At 41.0% G+C, this 21,365-nt stretch overlaps 1 protein-coding gene across 4 annotated transcripts in view; it reads left to right on the top strand.

Annotated features, from left to right (window-relative positions):
* Nucleotides 1-21,365, top strand: part of taf1b (TATA box binding protein (Tbp)-associated factor, RNA polymerase I, B) — a 102,655-nt gene that overhangs the window by 63,376 nt on the left and 17,914 nt on the right. For 3 of the 4 annotated variants that reach the window (XM_085996336.1, XM_085996337.1, XM_085996338.1), the window contains 6 exons: nucleotides 6,640-6,739; nucleotides 10,325-10,472; nucleotides 11,833-12,010; nucleotides 12,113-12,159; nucleotides 15,317-15,407; nucleotides 21,180-21,250. In XM_085996336.1, coding sequence (XP_085852462.1) covers nucleotides 6,640-6,739; nucleotides 10,325-10,472; nucleotides 11,833-12,010; nucleotides 12,113-12,159; nucleotides 15,317-15,407; nucleotides 21,180-21,250 — 635 coding nt within the window. The remainder of the gene's footprint in view (nucleotides 1-6,639; nucleotides 6,740-10,324; nucleotides 10,473-11,832; nucleotides 12,011-12,112; nucleotides 12,160-15,316; nucleotides 15,408-21,179; nucleotides 21,251-21,365) is intronic. The other variant, XM_085996339.1, reaches the window with a different exon arrangement.

Below are 21,365 nucleotides of genomic sequence, written 5' to 3'. Positions count from 1 at the left end.
TCCTCTTGTTTCTTTACTTGTCCCATTGCCATCTCTTTTTGCTTTGTACTATCATACCTATTGTCGTTTAATCTCTCCTGCCTTCCACCCTATCACAGACCTTCCCTTTTGTTCTTTCCTCCCCTCCCCCCTTTCCCAGCCCCGACACCTGCTTAAAAACCTGTTACATCTCTAACTTTTTCCAGTTCTGATGAATTTTAAGAAGATATTATGCTGCCTTTCCTGAAGGCATTATTTTCACACAAGTGTTGGTGTCATTAATATCTCTCGGGCCAATGCATTAATGTAAAACATATAACTAGAGTCTAGCCATTTTGTACTCGAACCAACTTTTTTGCACTAAAGTTATCAGTAGGATGAATTTCACACTCTCATTGCTCGCTATGCATAATCATTTTTGAGTCCCACAGCATTCTGAAAGTGATTACAGGAAGAGTCGGATGGTGCCACAGATTGCATTATGTGACACCACCATCAGGGCAAGAAAAATTGCTCTTACAAGTGGGAGTTTAAACTGAAGTTTTTACATTTAACTGCTATTGGGATTTCATTCATGAAAAAATTGCTTGCAAATCTTCCACATATTTCTTTAAAAATTGAGCGTGACCAAGCTAGTAGAATAGTGTAGCCTAATAAGTAAATGGAACTCCTTATCTCCAGTCTGTCAACCCCCTTCTCTCTTTCTCCCCCTGCCTCCCCCCCTCCACCAAGCAGGTTATATTAGAAATGTACAGAACCAGAGAAGAGCATTCTAGTCCACTAAGTTGGCCCCAAAGTTTAGTAAATATCATGCACCACTCTCTCCCTCCCTCATTCCCTTCGATTAATTTCCTTGCCAAATATCCATCTTGTAGCCTTGTACAAGACCTTGGTTAAGCACCATCTAGAATACTGTGTCCATTTCTGGTCATCTTGTGTGATGAGAGATGTAGAGGCCCTAGAAAAGGTTCAGAGGACTGTTAGCCAAAGACTTTTACACTGAGTATTAATCTATCCTGATAGGCTCAAGGAGGTGGGTATTTTTATTTTAAAAAAGACTTCCGAGAGTCTTAATTGAAGTATTTATAATGATTCAGGGACTAGACTGTGTACATGTTGACAGATTATTTGAATTGGATAAATTAGGGAGAATGAGGGGACATGCATACAAACTATGTAGGCATAGAACTAAGTTAGATATCTAGAAGTTCTTCTTTTCCCAGAGGATCATTGACCTTGGGAATAAGTTGCCAGCTTATGCAGTGATTGCAGATTCATAGTAAACGTTCAAAAGGGAGCTGGACAAGGTCCTGGAGGAGGCTGATATTGCCGTACACAAAAATTAGGTGGGGTGTTGGCCGATATACCTTGCTTTGTACTCCTGGAACTCATTTCTGCTCACCTACAGGGGTTGGAGAGGAATTACCCAGAATTGTTCTTTCTCTGAATTGATCTCGGGATTTAAAACCAATCTTTCTCTGGTAGATGAAATTACTGCTGGTGGGTGGGACGTATTGGGACTTGTGTTGCCTAATTGCAGCACAGCTGAATGGAACAGACTCGATGGACCAGAGATTTTTTCTGTTCCTCTTTTTCTTATGCCTATCATTACTTCCTGTTAAATTTACCAGCGCACATTGTCTTCCAAGGCAGCTCACTCCACATTCTCATCACTCTTGTAATTCCTCAGCTTGATCTGTGCCCCCTTGTCAAATTTATGACTTAACCAAAAATTTTAGTAAGATTCTCTCTGTCTAAGCGTCTTCTATATTTCAGTAAGATCTCCCTGAGTCACCAGTTCAGTGTAACCACTACCAATTACTGTCGTCTCTGTATAGCTGAGAAGCCGAATGCCAGATATTAATTGTCACCCTTTTCCAAAACAACAATGACCCAATTGTAGTAACCAATCAAAATTGTTTGCAGTTCTTGGGTATGGCTTGATCAGTGCTCTGTACAAACTCCTTTTCCCTTCCTGGAACCTATTCTGTATGATAACTACATGCTTCAAAGTCTTGTTTGCTGTGTTTATTGCTGCTGCATACTGTGCTGGTGTTTTAAGTTATCTATCCTCCAGTACCCCTGAATTCCTCTGTATTGTCAAATCAAATCAACTTTTATTGTCATTGTTAGTGCACAAGTGCAGTACAACGAAATGTAGGCTTGCGGCTCCCGAGAGTGTACATTTGGATTAAGACATTTAAACATTCAACATACATTTGGCTTGTAATACATTAACATAAACATAACCATAATAAAGTGCATTGGCAGATGTGCAGGCTTTAGAGTTTATTTGTGGAGTTCAGTAGGATGACAGCCCTGGGAAAGAAGCTGTTCCTAAATCTGGTCGTACGGGTGCGAATGCATCTGTAGCGTCTCCCAGATGGCAGGAGGGCGAACAGACTGTGGCTGGGGTGGGTAGGGTCTTTGATGATGGTCCGTGACCTCCGTAGACAGCGTTATTGTGTCCTTTAGACTACCACAGTTTAGTTTATATTCACATCTCCTATTCTCCTGCCATAATTTCATCACTCTAAATTTATTCACATTAAACATTTGCCACTTGTCAGCCTCCTGCAATTCTATCTGTAGTTTGTCCACTTGTTCCTATTTTTGTGCAGACTAATGCTGCAGTTATATTGCAACTAATGTCCTGAGCATTATTTCCCAGTGGCAGTGCACAATTGGCACACTTTTTTTATAGTGTACACCAGTGTTGTCCAATACATTAGCCACTGGCCACATGTGGCTAATTGGGAATTCAAATGTGACTAATTGCATTTCTGATTAGTAAATAAAAATGAGTAATAAACAAGTCCTTGTGTTTCCAATACTCCTATTTGCACGGTGTATGAATGTATACTTTAACTTTTTTGTGCATTTGGTTAAAATGGTAAGACGAAAAGTGTTTTTTGATCATTGAGTGCTTTATTTTGTTGGTTACTGGATGGTAGTAGATGTTAAGTAAATATACACGTGTGACGTACATGTACCTGTGTTGTGAGTGTATTAAGGCATTTTCGACTAAAATTAGTGCACGTAGCTAAAAGGGTGTCACCGTAGCCGCACCTGTGGCTCGTCGCCAATTTCTATTGGACAACACTGGTGTACACTAGCTGAAATCTGACTGGCACTGAGCTGCAGCAACAAGAGCTCTGCGTATGGGTATTTTGATGTATGTGCCAGGCCCTGCTCCCAGGCAGCTAATGTTTCATGTTGGGGTGAAGTATTTGTTTTCCCTTAACAGTAAAATGATTTGCTGCTTTCACAGTTTTACACGGCTACTTTCGATTTTCTGTAGAGAATTCCATTTCTCTTCATGCTCCTCTCCTAAAAGTATGCTTCAATTCAGCCCACCCCACTCCATTCTCTTATTTCCTCAAAATCCATCTTCCCAAAGTTAAGAATTTCTTTTCTATTCCTTCGCCGCCTTCACTGTTAGGCTGACTTTATATTCAACCATATTGTGATCACTATTTCCAACTTGCTTTCAAGCCATAATCTTCCCTACCAACCTCTCGTTGCTACGTATTATTAGGTCTGAAACTACCCCTTACCTGTTGACGTAAGAAAACTCACTACGCACTTGGTTCGAGTATAAAGCAAGCCTTAAATCAACTTGTTTCACAACATGGAGGTCTAGTTGTCCTTCACTAGTTCCTGTCTTACAAAATGTCCCTGGGCAAGCTGGGCCCACGCCCGAGTATTTATACTCCTTGGACGGCGCCACCAGCTGGCCGTCCAGCGTTATTTCATGAGTCGTTTCTTCATGATGATGAGATTTATAACACCTGTTGATTCCTTGACCGTTTGAATCATCTGTCATTATCATGTCGAGGTGTATGTTCGCTCATTTTATCGCATTTTAATCCTCTCATCTTATCACTGGTAAATTGAAGTCACTCATAACGATTGTGTGTGATATCTTGTGCTTTTGTTGTTTCAGTATAAATTCCTGGTTGCATCCATGTTCTTGAACTTGTGGCCTATAACAGATCCCAGTTGTTTTTCTCTTTCTCACTTGCCTTGATCTACAACATTTCCACTTCATCTGCACCTGGTCCAAATTTATCTATCTCTGTTATGGTTGGGTTGTGATTACAGTTCTACACTAAAACAGTAGGCTACCTTCTTTCTTTTCAGTTGCTGATGGACCTGTGGTGTTTTTCAAGCATTTTCTAATGTCATTTCAGTCATGTCCTTCGGATAAATTCCAGTCGGCAATCTATATTATTTTTAGCCATGTTCATGATATCATAGTCTCCCTTGCAGGCATTGACCTTGATCTTTGATTTGCTATACGTTTATCACCTTTATCATACCCTCTATTCTGTAACATCTGGCTTTGTACTTTTCCTAGTTTCATCATTCTGTATTTTACACTTAAGTCTGTAGAAAAGAGTAAACAAAGTTAATACAGGAAACTTTGTGCTATCCGGCACCCACGGGACCGAGCTGCTGCCGTTGCCTCAAAACTGCCGTACTCTCCAGAGTTAATGTTGAGAGATACGGAGATTCTTATCTCCGTATTTGACAACAAACACTGTTGCTTAGCAACAGCTTCTAAACACTCGGGTGTGGCCTGCAAGCTCTGTAGCTGAAGCTGTTGCTATAGCTACAGACCTTGCACAGCTTGACTGTTCAAACAAAGCAAAAAAACCAAACCAAGAATAAAAAACGGCGGCTGATTTTTGCTGGTGGCTCCTGATTGCCGGATAGCTCACCTCCGGATAGCACAAAGTTTCCTGTATTTTGAATCCTCCCTGACTTTCCAATGCACCCTCCCTGTAAGGACCTTGATACCAATCTGGTTCAAGTGAAGCCGGCCACACCTATCCAGCTTCATCTTACCTAAAAATGATACTGATCCAGCAATCTAAAACCTTAGAGAGCAATCATGAAATTGCTACCCTTGAGGTTTTAAACTTTAGTACATCCCTAGCTCCTCAATCACTTCCTGCTTTTACCATGTCGCCTGTTTTACATATACAATGACTTCTGGTTGTTCTACTTGTTCTCGTTTTTCCAACCATTTTATATTGCTTACCCTGGCTCCAGTATGAGTCAGAAACGGCTGTGTGCTCTCCGGGCCGGCCTCCCATCTTCCACCCGCCGTAAACTTTAGCTGTTCCAAAACTCTGCTGCCCGTGTCCTAACTCGCACCAAGTCCCGTTCACCCATCGGCCCTGTGCTTGCTGACCTACATTGGCTCCCAGTCCAACAACATCCTTATGTTCAAATCCCTCCATGGCCTCGCCCCATCCCTATCTCTGTAACCTCCTCCAGCCCTACAACCCTCCGAGAACTCTGCGATCCTCCAATTCGGGCCTGTTGTGCATCCCTGATTTTCTTCGCCCCACCGTTGGCAGCCCTGCGTTCTAAGCCCCAAGTTCTGTAATTCCCCCTCTAAACCTCTCCATCTCTTCTCCTTTAAGACGCTCCTTAAAACCTACCTCTTTGACCAAGCTTTTGGTCATCTGTCCTAGGATCTCCTTATGTAGCTTTGTGTCATATTTTGTCTGATAAAGCTCCTGTGAAGCACATTGGGGATGCGCTACTACGTTAGAGGTGCTATATAAATGCAAGTTGTTATTGTCTATCATTTTGATTTATAGAGTTTTCTTGAATTGCCTAAAGCTCCTTCTCTTGGATCGTCTAAGTTCTTCTTTCCAATGGTAAACGCTTGATTTATATCTTGGTCTTTTACCCAATTAATCTCCTATGTGTTGCTGATCTCATTTCGCATCACTAAGAAATGCATTTTGGACAAGTCCTGATTTTCACTCTGTGTCTCTGATTTTGTGACTGGGTTTACTAGCTCTGAATCTCTACTCTTGGTTCCCTGGTTTGTGAGCTCAGTAGTAATTTGGCTGGCTGTCTGAGCTCAGCTCAGGATCTCAGTGATCTGGATGCCTTTTGCTAGGTTAAGGAGGCAAAAACATCATCCCATGAAGGGGCTGGGGGGAGGTTTCTGCTACATTTTTACCGGCGTAGTGCCTTGCAGCTGTGCTGTTTGTTTTATTCCTCCCTCTCCCTATATGCCTCTATTGGTACAGGAAACTCTCGATTTACCGGCACCTAAATAACCGGAAATCTCTGTTAACCGGCAAAATTCAGGAGTAGGTTCAGCTAAGTTTTACTTCATATTAGCGGCCGTTCCTGGATCTGTGGCCGTGTAACCGGGGTTCCTGCACCTGCTGCCATGCAACAGGGAAGCCTGGATCTGTGGCCGGGGTTCCTGCACATGTTGCTAAGCAACAGGGAAGCCTGGATTTGTTGCTGTGTACGGGGCTCTCGTACCTTTTACTATACCTCTCTGTAATCCGGACGTTTTGATAAACCAGCACCGCGCCAGTCCCGTCGGTGCCGGATAAAGAAGAGTTTCCTGTATATGTTCAACTGCACATGCTTGATTTTTAATGGTAAATCATTGTTCTGAGAATTTGTTCCACGAGATGGTAACTATTCTTTAACCATTCAAGTCACTAACACTTTCCAACTCTAGGCTGCCAGGTGTTACTTGAATTCATTGGTATCTCTTTAAATTCTACCATTTTTTTCAATGAAATAAACATTTGTTGGGGAATGCAACTTCACTGTATTCTGAAGTCCAATTTAACCATAAATTTTTATTCAATACATTTTTAATTTGTTTGCAAGGTTTGTTTCAGAACGACATGTACCATATTTAAACACATTCCAGTATTTTCCTGAAGAGATGAAACTGTATGGACCCGATGTTCGAATCTTTCAAGTACAGGTAAAGGCTTATTATCTTGGACTAAACCTTTACGTCTTCCTAAATTTAAAAAAAATTGTGTCGGCAATACAAGGGTAATATTGTCACAATAGTACCTTGTTAAAATATATCTCTTCGCAGCTTGCTGCACTGCCTTGTGATCTTATGTCTAGTATTCCCACCACAAAAAGTGTAGGGTTTCATCTTCCTTGTTTTGATTTTGCATGTAATTAAGTAGAAGATTAATTCCAACCGGTCCGAGCAGTACTGCATTTTTATATGGACAAAGATAATGGTGAATGTAGAGTGCAATGTTTGTGCACTGAAAATCCATCTGATGCAAAAATTAAGATCAAAGGTTGGAGATCTGTGTTCGTGCAGGGGTTACGGGGATCGGGTGGGATATGTGTCGGTGCAGGCTCGATGGGCCGAAATGGCCTCTATCTGCACTGTGGGGTTTCTGTGATTCTGTGATCTTTATGGACGGCAGTTACTCCTTTAGGGTCGAGCTTTTGTAGTAAAATGTGTTTTACAAAAATGGACGGTGATATTTTGATATCTTAAAATCTACTGGATTCGTCTCACTTTTGTAAAATTTGCATGTATGACTGTTACACCAATTTGAGGAAAAGGAATGAATTGCACTGATTGGTGTATGATCACACATCTACATGAAGGTATGACGTGCACTGGATTTTGAGGTACTTTGAACTTGAGGCAGTTTAACTTTTTGGGGTATTTTTGACCTATGATCTAGTGGTTGTAGTACTGGTTTATTTGGGTGGTTTGCAATATATTCTTCAGAAAGACCACTGCGATCCTAAGTATTGACAATTGTTGTTGCAAGTGCTTTGTTCTCCATCTTGACAGATGTAAGTTCCTCTTCCTGTTTTTCCCCCTCTTCCAAGGCATTCTTTCCCTCATATATGTGCTAATCTTGAGGTGATAGATGAGCACAGTTACATTTAATCTTCAATGACTTAAATCATTATCAACTAAAAGTTTCTTTTTTTGCAAAATCTCAAGATTCTGTTTATTATTTTTGAACGTATTTTAAAATCAGAAAACCCCACAGAATATTAACAATAGAAAGATTGAACATCAACTATCTCATTCCTCTCATACAAGTAATGGCTCCCTGCAAGGTACTACAGGGCATTTGACATTGGTAAAACTGTATCGCAGTCTCAGCGAGGAGTCAGTCAATCCTTTAGATGAGGAAGGAAAGAAATTAGTGTGGAAGAAAAATAAACTTGTTTTGTATCAGTACACTAAGGTGATGTAATATTGTGGGCTTGTGAATCTAGTTTTACTCAAGTTTTGTGGTTTTGGCACGAGAAGTAGTATTTCAATTAAGTTTTTTTTTTTAACCCCTGGCTGGTTTTCTGAATATCTGTGAAGTTGCATATTGTGTTCTTAGCAAAGGGAAACAAATTATTTTCTTAGTACCTTCTGCTCTATTGTCAAAATAGACCGAGCATGTGTGCAGTTATCCTGCCAGCCTATTTAACTTTTGTGGGGGTGGCAGTGGAGGAGGGGGCAGGATTGGGTTGACTCCTAAAAGGTAGGATTGTATCTGATCACATTGATCAAGCACAGTACTATTACAGTTTAAAAGACAGGGTTATATAGCACCAGTCGATCATGCTCTGTATTTTTTTTAAGTTTTGAGAAATAGCAAGTTTGTTAAACTTGCAGTGGTTTACACTAATGAATAGTGGATATCCTCGAAAGAAAGAAAATCAGGTGGAATTTCCTAATGGGTTGAGAAGAAGAAAAACTAGTTATTGCTGCTCTGAATTAACACGTCCTTTCCAGCATGTTTTGCTGCCCAATCAAATGTGACATTTTGCAAATCCTTTGGTACCTCAAGTTTAGTGAGCAATGGCCTGGAATGCAACTTTGGCGCATTAGGCTCATCTTAATCACCCAGTTCCTTGTGGAAGATGGCTACCCAGGGGAGTATATTGCTCATATATCCAGACTTAAGTCTGAAAACCCTTCTGCCCCTGAATTAATTGTTGTTTGTAACCTAGTCCTCTATTTGAGTTTATATCTTCCTGTGACCTTAAATCCCTTACCTGAATGCCCCATTCGTAGCACTGGCATCTGCTACAAGGATCAGAGAATTGCATGCCTCATTTTTGAATGCTGTTTGAGCCCATTTGTATCATGATGCAATTGTTTTGTCATCTTGCCCAAAGTTCTTCCAAAGGAAGTATGGTATTTTTTTATTTAGATCATAGCTGAATATGTTACTGCAGTGAGGTGTCTTGGAAGTTGCTAATGAGAGATGGGGGGGAATCTATAGCAAGAAAGTGACTTCATAATGGTGAATGTTAAGTTATTGGAAAAAGAGGAACAGTATTCATCACGAAAAGGATACTTAAATGAAGCTAACTCTGTTGCGGTGACGAGTTCTAGTCTAACTCCATGTTTGTGTGGGTGTGATCATTTATACCAACGCCAGGTTTTTCAGACTTAGTGTAGCCAGACTGATTAACCCTTACATGAATTGTCACAACAGTTGCTGTGCTTGCTGTAAGTAGCTCTTTTTATGAAACCAGCCTGAGGCTAATAAAACATTGAACAATAGAAATGTTATTCCTATGAGGAGTGTGGGCGTATCATATAATTGGGAAAAGGAAGGATTTTTCATATTAGCCTATTGAAGCAAGTGCAAGGGTTGAAAATGCAAATGCTAATCCAGAGATCCGATTGATTCCTTAATCCCATTTTGGTCGTGTTCTGGTTTATGGAATCCACCTCTGCTGTGGCTTGGCTATATAAGAATGAAAAGGATGGTGAACTGCATTCAGTTTAGTCAACTGCTGACTCGGCTCACTCCATGATGGTGAAATGCTGGGCTCAAACAAATAGGGGAGATCTTTTTTTAAATTTAAACAAGGACAGTACATTGTAAGTACTTCCTAGATTGGAACTGTCATTCTGCCAGGCAGACATCTGTAAATAATATTCTGCTGAGATGATCTCAAGATGAAAGCTGCAGATCAGTGTCTGTCTTGTCATCTTGTTTTTGCTTTGTGGCCTGGCGTAAAGCACTTCCCTGATCCTTCGATTTTAACTTTTTTGGGGCGAGAATGAGTGAGGGATGTCTGTGCTGGACAATGAAACATCCTTCTATTTCCTGCATCCAGAGTGCACATCAGGCTTCCCTCTGTTGCCTTTACAATGTTCCTTAACCCCAGTCTCAGAAGAGTGCTTCATCACACAGAGATTTCCATTTCCCACAACAGCCATCCTCGTAAGCCTTTCATCTCATTTGTCCTGGGTGGACTTAATCTTAGGTTCCTGAGGTGAAAGGAAAATGAGAATTTTATTTGCTCTAGGAATTAAATTCAATCACATGAGCAAAGTTGTGTGATAATTTTGAATACCTAATTGACTGGAGTGTGGGCTCCCTCACTGTTTCGCATCCCATGTTCTTTTGTGTGGATTAAATGGCAGTAACTAATTAATGTTAATGACCACAAATGTCTTAATTTTGATTACATCTCTGTTTAGTGCTTTGGGATGTTTTTCTACGTTAAATGCTTGTTATATCGCTAATTTAATACCGGATCCTCCTGTGCTGATCTGTTGCAGTCCATTCCATCCTATGATGAGGTCCAAAGGAAGATGCACCAACTTGCTGTGTTTCTGGACATGCCTCGTTTTCCTGAAATAACTGAAAAGTGTTTTCTCCATCCAAATATACTTTGCATCAAGTATTTGATGGAAGCTAACTTGCCAGGTAGACTGTTACAAATACATCTCTGGAACAGTGAGGTTCAGAACCAGATGTGTTGGGGGGAAGGATCATCAGTGAAAAGTACTTCTTCCCTCGCCCCCAACTCGTTAAGTTAATTTTTTTTTAAATGTGGAATCTCTTACAAAGTAAGAGTTTTCCGAAGTTTGTTGGTTCTTTGCTATTTGGGAGGTAGCTACTCAGCAGGCAGTTTCAAGACCTGTTGATCAGCATCTCCACAAAGTCGTGAATATCGTCATTCTGTCTAGTTACTGACGGAGCTAATAGTCAAAGTTAGCTCTTCGTCTCTCTGAGTATGGATCCTTAAGATGCAGGTCTCATGGTGGCAGGGGAGAGGTGATAATAGTTATTTTAACCTTCGTTAGGTTGGCGGGATTACCTTCTGTGTAAAATAATCAGCTCTTGTACATTGAGAAGGTAAATGGGTGGGAAGAGGTTGTGAAGTACTTTCAAACATAGTACTTGGCCCTATATTAACTTCTCTTTACATACATTTATTACTTTACAAATGATGTGAAACCCCAGTCTCTTAGAAAATGCTATCCAATAATACTGTTATCTGATACTGTGCATAAATAGATATAGGTGTAATTTCAGGCATGTAAATAGGTTAATAGTTATACCAACATACCCTAAATGTTGTTTACTTCCCATTAGGTGTTGTATGAAACAGACACAAACAATACTTCTCCATCTATTTAGTCTCTTACAAAAGTATATGTTATTGCATTGCGGCATACACGATAAACCGTACACAAAGCATTCATTATGCAAGGGGATAAACTCTTTTACAGCTTTGGATGATTGAAGATGTTACCTCCAGAATAGTCAGCAATACAATATTACCTCAACTTTCCTGTGAACTCCACCTACTCCAGCAGACTCTTTATTTTGCCTTCAGTTACAGTTGTAAAGACGAGTTGGCACCAGTTTACAGTCATTACAGTCAGTACTGTTTATAGTCATTAATACTAAAAGGCTGGCTACCACAGGGCCAGTGCAAACTGGCACTGTATAGCCTGACGATGAAAACAAATCCTGCTATCTGGTTTATAAATAAATATAAAAAATTAATTTAAACTTGAATTGGCGATACAGGCGAGAGGTGTGATTGCAGTGGTACTCAAACCGGTTTTACTGGGAAAAAGCACAAGGAGAAGATGGGCAATCCCCTCCCCCCCCCCCCCCCCCCCCCCAACATCTATCATATATATTTTATATATATTAAGCATTTTATTTTAGCTTTACGAATTACTTATGAGTTTAAATAATCTTTTGCGATGGCAGTTCCCACTGAGTAAATTGTATTTTGTGTTTTAATTTTTTGGGGGTAATCTAAAACCAGAGAGCATGCATATTTGGATACAAAGATTGGTGAAGAAAATGGGCATCGGAGAGGTGGACTTTCTGACCTTTCACCCATTATCTGGAGAAGCAAAGACCGTTCAGTATGAAGTTCAGGCTGTGGCAGTAATTGTGGTGGCCCTGAAGCTGCTGTTTGTGCTTGATGACAAACATGAATGGTAAGTCACTTGATGTACAGCATATACTGTAGTAAAATATTGCAGAAGGTGCAGCGCTCTGATTTTAAAAGTTTTGTTTTGTAATTTTGTATCATTTAACAGGTTGCTATCTAACAGAGTGGATGAGATAAACAAACAAAGCTGTGAAGGTATTTAACTATCATTGCTGTAGAATATGCAAATCTACATTTCAGTTTTATGGTGGTCATGGAGGCAGGGATTCTATAACTCATACTAAAAACTCATTTAATAATCAACATGATTTGTTTATTTTGGGTTTTAGCTATAGAGCGACTTGCTGTACAGTTCCAGCATTTAAAAAAAATTTAATTTCTAATCATAGGATAATAGAATAGTACAGCACAGAAGGAGGCCATTCGGCCCATCAAATCTGCGTCCGGTCTTTTGAAGAGCAATCCAGTTAGTCCCACTCCAACACTCTTTCCCCATATCCCTGCATTTTTTTCTCCAAGTATTCATCCAATTTCCTTTTTGAAGGCTACTATTGAATGTGCATCCATCACCCAATCGAGCAGTGCATTCCAAATCCTAACCACTCATTGTGTAAGAACGTTTTCCCTCAAATCGCCACTGGTTCTTTTGCCAATTGCCTTAAATCTGCCCTGTGGTTAGCGACCCTTCAGCTATTGGAAACAGTTTCTCTTTATTTACTCTATCTAAACCCTTCATGACTTTAAGCCCCTCGATCAAATCTCCTCTTAGCCTTCTCTGCTCTAAGGAAAACGAGCCCAGCTTCTCCAGTCTATCCATGTAACTGTAATCCCTCATCTCTGGAACCATTCTAATACATCTCTTCTGTACCCTCCAAAGCCTTCATGTCTTTCCTAAAGTGTGGTGCCCAGAATGCTCCAGCTCGGGCCAAACACATGTTTTTATGTAGGTTTAGCATAACTTCCTAGCTTTTGTAATAATAATCAACTTTATTGTCATTGTTAGTGCACAAGTGCAGTACAACGAAATGTAGGCTTGCGGCTCCCGAGAGTGTACATTTTGATTAAGACATTTAACATTCAACATTCATTTGGCTTGTAATACATTAACATAAACATAAACATAATAAAGTGCATTGGCAGATGTGCAGGCTTTAGAGTTTATTTGTGGAGTTCAGTAGGATGACAGCCCTGGGAAAGAAGCTGTTCCTAAATCTGGTCGTTCGGGTGCGAATGCATCTGCAGCGTCTCCCAGATGGCAGGGGGGCGAACAAACTGTGGCTGGGGTGGGTAGGGTCTTTGATGATGGTCAGTGACCTCTATTTATAAAGGCCATGATCCCATTTGCTTTATTAACTGCTTTGTTAACCCGTCCTGCCACCTTCAAAGATTTGTGCACAAACACCCCCAGGTCTCCTCATGCATCCCCCTTTTAAAATTGTACCATTTAGCTTGTATTGTCTCTCCTCATTCTTCCTATCAAAATGTATCGCCTCGCCCTTTTCTGCGTTGAATTTCATCTGCCATGTGTCTGCCCATTCCACTAGCCTGTCTGTCTGTCTGTCTTGAAGTCTCTTACTATCTTCTTCACTGTTTACTACACTTCCAAGTTTTGTGTCATCTGCAAATTTCAAAATTGTGCCCTGTATCCCAAAGTCCAAGTCATTAATGTACATCAAAAACAGCAGTGGCCCTAGTACTGAACCCTGGGGAACGCCACTGTATACCTCCCTCCAGTCTGAAAAACAGCCATTCACCCCAACTCTGTTTTCTATCCCGTAGCCAATTTTGTATCCATGTTGCTACTGCCCCTTTTATCCCATAGGCTTCAATTTTGCTAACAAGCCTATTATTTGGTACTTTATCAAACACCTTTTGAAAGTCCATATACATAACATCAACTGCGTGGCCCTCATCCACCTGTTAGCTCAACAAAAAAACTCAATCAAATTAGTCAAACATGATTTGCCCTTAACAAATCTCTGCTGGCTCTCTTTTATTGGTCCTTTATTTGCATTTTTTAATTAATTTAACTCTTGGAAAAAGTGCATTCACATGTACATTTTGATTCATAAAATTTATATAACGGCTTAAGTAGTGCTTGCAGAGGAAAGCGTTGATAATCTAGGTTTCTTGGCATCTCTCTTGTTTGCACTACGAGTACGGTGGGCCAAGCAGCTGAAAGAGCGCGTTTTGTCTTGGTTCTTGAGATTAGTTAGGCTTGAGGACTGGGCAGTAGGGTGGGAAAAGACCCTTGCGTGTTAGTGGTATTATTAATTGGGACCATTGCCCTTCATGGTCAGTGGTGAGTTGATCTGCTGAGGGGGTGGAAGGCAGTTTGTGCTGAGTGAGCCTCCAGGACCCCCTCCATAGCTGGCTCGGTATTTCCCCAGTTCCAGTTGGAGGATGTACATCCTTTGTTATGATTGGGATATGTCTTGCATGTGCTTCAGCTACATGTTTGTTGTGGGGAGGGCTGCACTTCACCACAGAAGGGGAATGCAGCTTGTAGAGCTGTGCTAGCCTGCAGGGAGGCCTCGCTCTTCAGTGGGCATCCCAGCAATGTCTGTTTGGGTCCAGTGCAATTGCAAGATTGGTCATGGCCCTTGTAGTCTCCTGGGCTGCTATCCAGGAGACGACTCCGGAGGCATGACCAGTTTTTGTGTAGGAGGGTCCCCTTCTAGATTCAGTCTGTCCAGCAGTCGTCTGGTCTAGAGCATGTGTGGGGAGTGGTAATTGTTATGTTGATCTTGAATTGGCCTTTCTGCATTTCTTCTCTTGTCTCCAATATTAAGCATCACACATTCTCATGGTGCATTTTACTGTAGTTATTTTTCCATTTCTAAAGGGAAGTAAATGTTGGCTACATTTGTTTTCAAATACAATTGAGAAAGGAACGCAGTGAGTCACTTAATTAATTATAAACTGGCTACTTCATTTTGACTGTCAGTTTCTACTCAGCTTGGTATGGACTGAGCCCTGAGGGGTAAATATGTGTGAATATGCATCTGCAAGTGAAGTAACAATCCTGGTCCACCAGTAGAGAAATAATTAATTGGGGGCTTCTACTGATGAGTGGCAAGTTTTTAAAATTTAAGCTTGTATACATTATTGGGATGGGAAAGAAATGTTTTATATTGAATATACCAACCTGCTTCTGGTACATTGTCCTTGAAGAGTGTAAATTAAGCAAAAAAATTAGGTTCTAAAGTTAAAAGAAACATGGTGATATAAAATAAAACCAGAAAATACACACCCAATCCTGGCAGGATCGGTTGAGAAAAAAGACAGGTTAATGTTTCAAGTATCCACCTTCATTAGAACGTTTTCTTTCATGGTTCGTGTTTTTTGTTAGGTATTAAACTCTTTCAATACAGAAACTGGTACAAGGTAATGAGACACTGTTTGGATGAAAGTGAGAAGGAAGTGGAAGAGCAGACAGCCAGGTAAAGTATCCATTACTTTCATAGAACATTTACTGAACATTGAATTTTTCTCGTAAGCAACTACAGATTACAGGAAACTCTCGATTTACCAGCACCTAAATAACCGGAAATCTCTGTTAACCGGCAAAATTCAGGAGTAGGTTCAGGTAAGTTTTACTTCATATTAGTGGATGTTCCTGGATCTGTGGCTGTGTAACTGGGGTTCGTGCACTTGTTGCTAAGCAACAGGGACGCTTGGTCTGTGGCCGGGGTTCCTGCAGCTGTTGCTAAGCAACAGGGAAGCCTGGATTTGTTGCTGTGTACGGAGCTCTCGTACCTTTTAACTATACCGCTCTGTAATCCGAACTTTCTGATAAACCGGCACCACGCCGGTCCCGTCGGTGCCGGATAAAAAAGAGTTTCCTGTATTTATAAAATGCAGTAATAGCTTTCTAATTGTTAATCCTCTTGTATAAATGTCATACAGCTGGATTAAAAGCTGGTATCCATACCGAGGATCAGCCCAAAGCTTGACCAAAAAAGTAAGCTTTCTGTATAAAATTGAAAATATCGCAATATAGCCGCAGTGGGAAGAATGAGTGACGTCACCCAAAGCTTCATGGAAGAGATGGGTTTGCAACTTATTTAAAAGGTTGGGAGGAAAGTTGAGAGGCAAAAGGAGATTCGGAAGAGTGTTCCAAAGGGTAGGGTCAAGGTGACTGAAAGTTTTACAATCAACGGTGGTATGGAAAGAAGGGACCATGCGTAGGAGGCCGGAGCCTGGACCGAGGGGGCATAAAGGTGTAGAAATTTGCAGAGATTTTACATTTGATCTGTTGGATTATTCATAGAATCATAGCAGATAGGAGCAGGAGTAGGCCATTCGGCCCCTCGAGCCTGCTCCGCCATTCAATGCGATCATGGCTGATCATCCAAATTCAGTACCCGGTCCCTGCTTTCTCCCCATATCCCTTGATCCCTTTAGCCTTAAGAAATAGATCCAACTCCTTCTTGAATATATTTAATGAACTGGCCTCCGCCACCTTCTGTGGTAGAGAGTTCCACAGGTTCACCACTCTCTGGGTGAAGAAATTCCTCATTTCTGTCCTAAATGGCTTACCCTTTATCCTTAGACTGTGACCCCTGGTTCTGGACTCCCCGACCATCGGGAACATCCTTCCTGCATCTAGTCTGTCCAGTCCTGTCAGAATTTTATAAGTTTCAATGAGATCCCCTCTCATTCTTCTAAACTCCAGCGAGTACAAGTCCAATCGACCCAATCTCTCCTCATACGTCATTCCTGCCATCCCGGGTATCAGCCTGGTGAATCTTCGCTGAACTCCTTCCATGGCAAGAACATCCTTCCTCAGATAAGGCGACCAAAACTGCACACAATACTCAAGATATGATCTCACCAAGGCCCTGTATAACTGCAGCAAGACATCCTTGTTCCTGTACTCGAACCCTCTCGCTACGAAGACCAACATACCATTTGCCTTCTTAACCGCCTGCTGCACCTGCATGTTTACCTTCAGCGACTTGTGCACAAGGACACCCAGGTCTCGTTGCACTTCCCCTTCTCCCAATCTATTGCCATTTAGATAATCTGCCTTCCTGTTTTTGCCACCAAAGTGGATAACCTCACATTTATCCACGTTATATTGCATCTGCCATGTTTCTGCCCAATCACCCAACATGTCCAAATCATCCTGGAGTTTCTCGACATCCTCCTCACAGCACACACGCCCACCCAGCTTTGTGTCGTCTGCAAATTTGGAGATATTACATCTAGTTCCCTTGTCCAGATCATTTTTATATATATTGTGAATAGCTGGGGTCCAAGGACCGATCCCTGCGATACCCCACTAGTCACTGCCCGCCATTCGGAAAAAGACCCGTTTATTCCAACTCTTTGCTTTCTGTCTGCCAAGCAGTTCTCTATCCAAGTCAATACCTTGCCTCCAATCCCATGTGCCTTAACTTTACATGCTAATCTCTTATGCGGGACCTTATCGAAGGCCTTCTGAAAGTCCAGATACACCACACCCACTGGTTCTCCCTTATCTATTTTACCAGTTACATCCTCAAAAAAATTCCAGTAGATTAGTCAAGCACGATTTACCTTTTGTGAATCCATGTTGACTGTGTCCGATCCTGTCGCTGTTTTCCAAGTGCTCTGCTATTACATCTTTTATAATGGACTCTAGCATTTTCCCCACTACCGATGTCCGGCTTACCGGTCTGTAATTCCCCGTTTTCTCTCTACCACCTTTTTTGAATAGTGGGGTAACATTAGCTACCCTCCAATCCATAGGTACTGTTCCAGATTCCATCGAATGTTGGAAGATGATCAGCAATGCATCTACTATTTCTAGGGCCACTTCCTTAAGTACCCTAGGATGTAGCTTATCAGGCCCTGGGGATTTATTCGCCTTCAGTCCCATCAATTTCCCTACAAATACTGATTTCTTTCAGTTCCACCCTTTCATCAGACCCTATGTTCCCCGGCATCTCTAGGAGGTTATTTGTGTCCTCTTTTGTGAAGACAGAACCAAAATATGTATTTAGTTGGTCTGCCATTTCTTTGTTCCCCATTATAAATTCCCCTGATTCTGACTGCAAGGGACCTACGCTTGACTTCACCAATCTTTTTCTCTTCACATATCTATAAAAGGTTTTACAGTCAGTTTTTATGTTTCCTGCAAGCTTACTCTCATATATTCTATTTTCCCCTTCTTAATTAATCCCTTTGTCCTCCTTTGTTGAATCTTAAACTGCTCCCAATCCTCAGGATTATTGCTTTTTCTGGCCAATTTATATGTCCTCTCCTTGGATCTTATGCTATCCCTAATTTCCCTTGTTAGCCACGGTTGAGTCACCTTTTTTGTTTTATTTTTATGCCAAACTGGGATGAACAAATTCTGTAGTTCATCCATGCAGTCTTTGAATGTTTGCCATTGCCTATCCACCGTCAACCCTTTGAGTGCCATTCCCCAATCAATCCTACCCAACTCGCGCCTCAGACCATCGTAGTTTCCTTTATTTAAATTGAGGACCCTAGTCTGAGTCAACTACTTCATTCTCCATCTTAATGAAGAATTCGATCATATTATGATCGCTCCAACCCAAGGGGCCTCGTACAACAAGATTGCTAATTAATCCTTTCTCGCTACATAATACCCAGTCTAAGATGGCCTGATCTCTGGTTGGTTCCTCGATATATTGGTCCAGGAAACCATCCCGTAAACACTCCAGGAATTCCTCCTCCACAGTATTGTTACTAATTTGGTTAGCCCAATCTATATGTAGATTAAAGTCACCCATGATGACTGCTGTGCCCTTATTGCACGCTTCTTTAATTTCCCTTTTAATGCCATCCCCAACCTCTGCCTTACTGTTGGGAGGTCTATATACCACTCCCGCTAACGTTTTCTGCCCCTTGGTATTTCTCAGTTCTACCCATACAGATTCCACATCATCAAAGCTAATGTTCTTCCTTACAATTGTGTTAATTCTTTCTTTAACCAGTAATGCTACCCCACCTCCCTTTCCTTTTTGCATATCTTTCCTGAATATCGAATACCCCTGGATGTTGAATTCCCAGTTTGGCCATCCTTGAGCCACGTTTCCGTAATCCCAACCAAATCATATTTGTTTACCTCTATTTGCGCAGCCAATTCATCCACCTTATTACGAATGCTCCTCGCATTAAGACACAAAGCCTTCAGGCTTGTTTTTTTTAACGCTCTTAGACCTATTAGAATTATTATTTCAGTTGACTACTGTAAATTATTGAAGCTTCACTCAGGTTTTTATCTTGAAGAAGTTACTGCTTTATAATTATTTGCAAATATCTGTTCTACGTGGAGACAGCCACTGAGAAAATTAGGCAATTAAGGTTAACAGATTGATTATTTTGTGAAAATAGTATCCTTTCTCCATTTAAATTTTTTCCCTGTTTCTTTCAAGATGAGTGAAGATTCATGGAACCTATACCCATACATTCTTCCTCAATCACTTACCTTCCATCTTGACCTAATGATCTAATTGGAGAAATCACCAGGAAGTGGTCTCTTTGCAACCAGTCTTGAAGACTTAAAATTAACCTATCCCTGTTGTCCTAGAAAGAAAGAAAACAAAGCAAGAACTTACATTCATATAGCACCTGTCACGACCTCAAAGCACTTTACAGTCAGTTAAATACTTTTGAGGTGTAGTCACTGTTGTAATGTTGGAAATGCCGCAGCCAATTTGCACACAGCAAGCTCCCACAAACAGCAGTGAGATAATGACCAGATACTGTCTTAGTGATGTTGGCTGAGAGATAAATATTGGCCAGGACACCAGGCATAACTCCCCTGCTCTTCTCCAAAATAGTGCCGTGGGATCTTTTATGTCCACCTGAGAGGGCAGACGAGGCCTCGGTTTAACTTCTCATTCGAAAGAGGGAACCTCTGACAGTGCAGCACTGCGCTGGAGTGTTCATAGTATAAATACTATACCCTGGGCTGCACCTTCGTGTTTTTGCAGGTTTCCCATTAGTGGTGCCATTTACTTTCTTGTGTTCCCTTTTGTCAACTTCAGTCTGAAACTCGTGTGTGTAGTACTGAATCATTCTCTGTAGAGTATTGTTTGTTTTGTAAAACAGTACTTTGTGATGATGCATTGTCTTTGCCTTCTGATCTTGTAGTACTTGCATTCCTGTTGCAAAAACTTTCTAGTTACTAACGATTACAGCTTCTACTTTTGTTGCTTTTCCACTCGGCACAACTTTTAAGATTTTGATCAATTTCTCAATCTTTTGAAACAGACTTGATGTGGTGGCGAATGCTATGAGAGAATCTTTAAAGGATAGGATGTCTTTCCTTGACAAATGCCACATGAGTCCCAGTCTTGGCTCTTAGGGTTATATTGATCAATATTCCTATTAGGAGGACTTGGGTTGTAATCCGAATTGTAGAGTCTGCTTTAAGATTTGCCCCAGGAAAAATTTAACTTTATAACATTTCACTTAATTGATGACGAACCATATCTGGTATTGGCAGTGAAAGTAATTACAGGAAACTTTGGTTTATCCAGAGGTTAACTGTCCGGAATGCTCGAGCCACTGGAAATTCAGGAGTCGGTTCAGTAAGTTTTTTTTCTTTTCATTGCTTTTTTTTTTTCCACTAGTCAGGCTCTGCAAGGTCTAGCTAAAGCTGTTGCTTAGCTACAGAGACGCTTGCAAGCTACGGCCGACTGTTTAGAAGCTGTTGCTAAGCAACAGGGTTTGTTGCTAGATGCGGAGCTCAAAAGCTTCCGTATGTTTTAACATTAGCGCTGGTTTGTCCGGCAGTTTTGATGGGACGGCAACAGCTCGGTCCCGTCGGTGCCGGATAGCACAAAGTTTCCTGTAATTTTAAACTATCTCAGTGGAGAACGTGGAGATTATGTCTTGGTTTTGACTGATAATTGAGTTACCCAATAACTCTTCTGCAAAGAGATACTGGGAAAGCTTTACCAGAATATAGTTCTGATGTGTCATTGAATTAATTTTTTTGCTGGATTTTAGCTTTATATGTAAATGGAGCACATCTGACTGGCAGAGTGCTTCATCTTATGCTGGGAAATAAAATGAACAGGATTAGCCCTGTCCAAAAGAAACACACTCATTAGTTAGTCACAGATTACGGAGGAAATGTGGTGACAAATGACATCAGTGGATTTTCTAATTGGAAAAATTTCAGCATATGAAATAAATTGTAGCACATGCGTGCCAAAAAACACTGCTAAGATATGCATTGGATTTCACAGGCACTTGTGGAAATGTGAAAAACCACTATTCTTTTCGATAAAAGACAAGTCAGTGATCTGCAAAAGGAAACGTAAGTAGATTTATTTTGTTTGTGTGTATGTGATCCTGATGAAATTGATTTTTTTGAAACGTGAAAATCTTTCTTGTGTAACCTTTTCAATTTTCAAAAGTTTCTAAAGTGCAAG

The sequence above is a fragment of the Somniosus microcephalus genome, chromosome 9 (genome assembly GCF_052327205.1).
Source record: "Somniosus microcephalus isolate GS21.2 chromosome 9, FLI_Smic_1.0, whole genome shotgun sequence".
In the NCBI taxonomy this organism is placed as follows: domain Eukaryota; kingdom Metazoa; phylum Chordata; class Chondrichthyes; order Squaliformes; family Somniosidae; genus Somniosus; species Somniosus microcephalus.
This window is presented reverse-complemented; position numbering and strand designations above follow the sequence as displayed.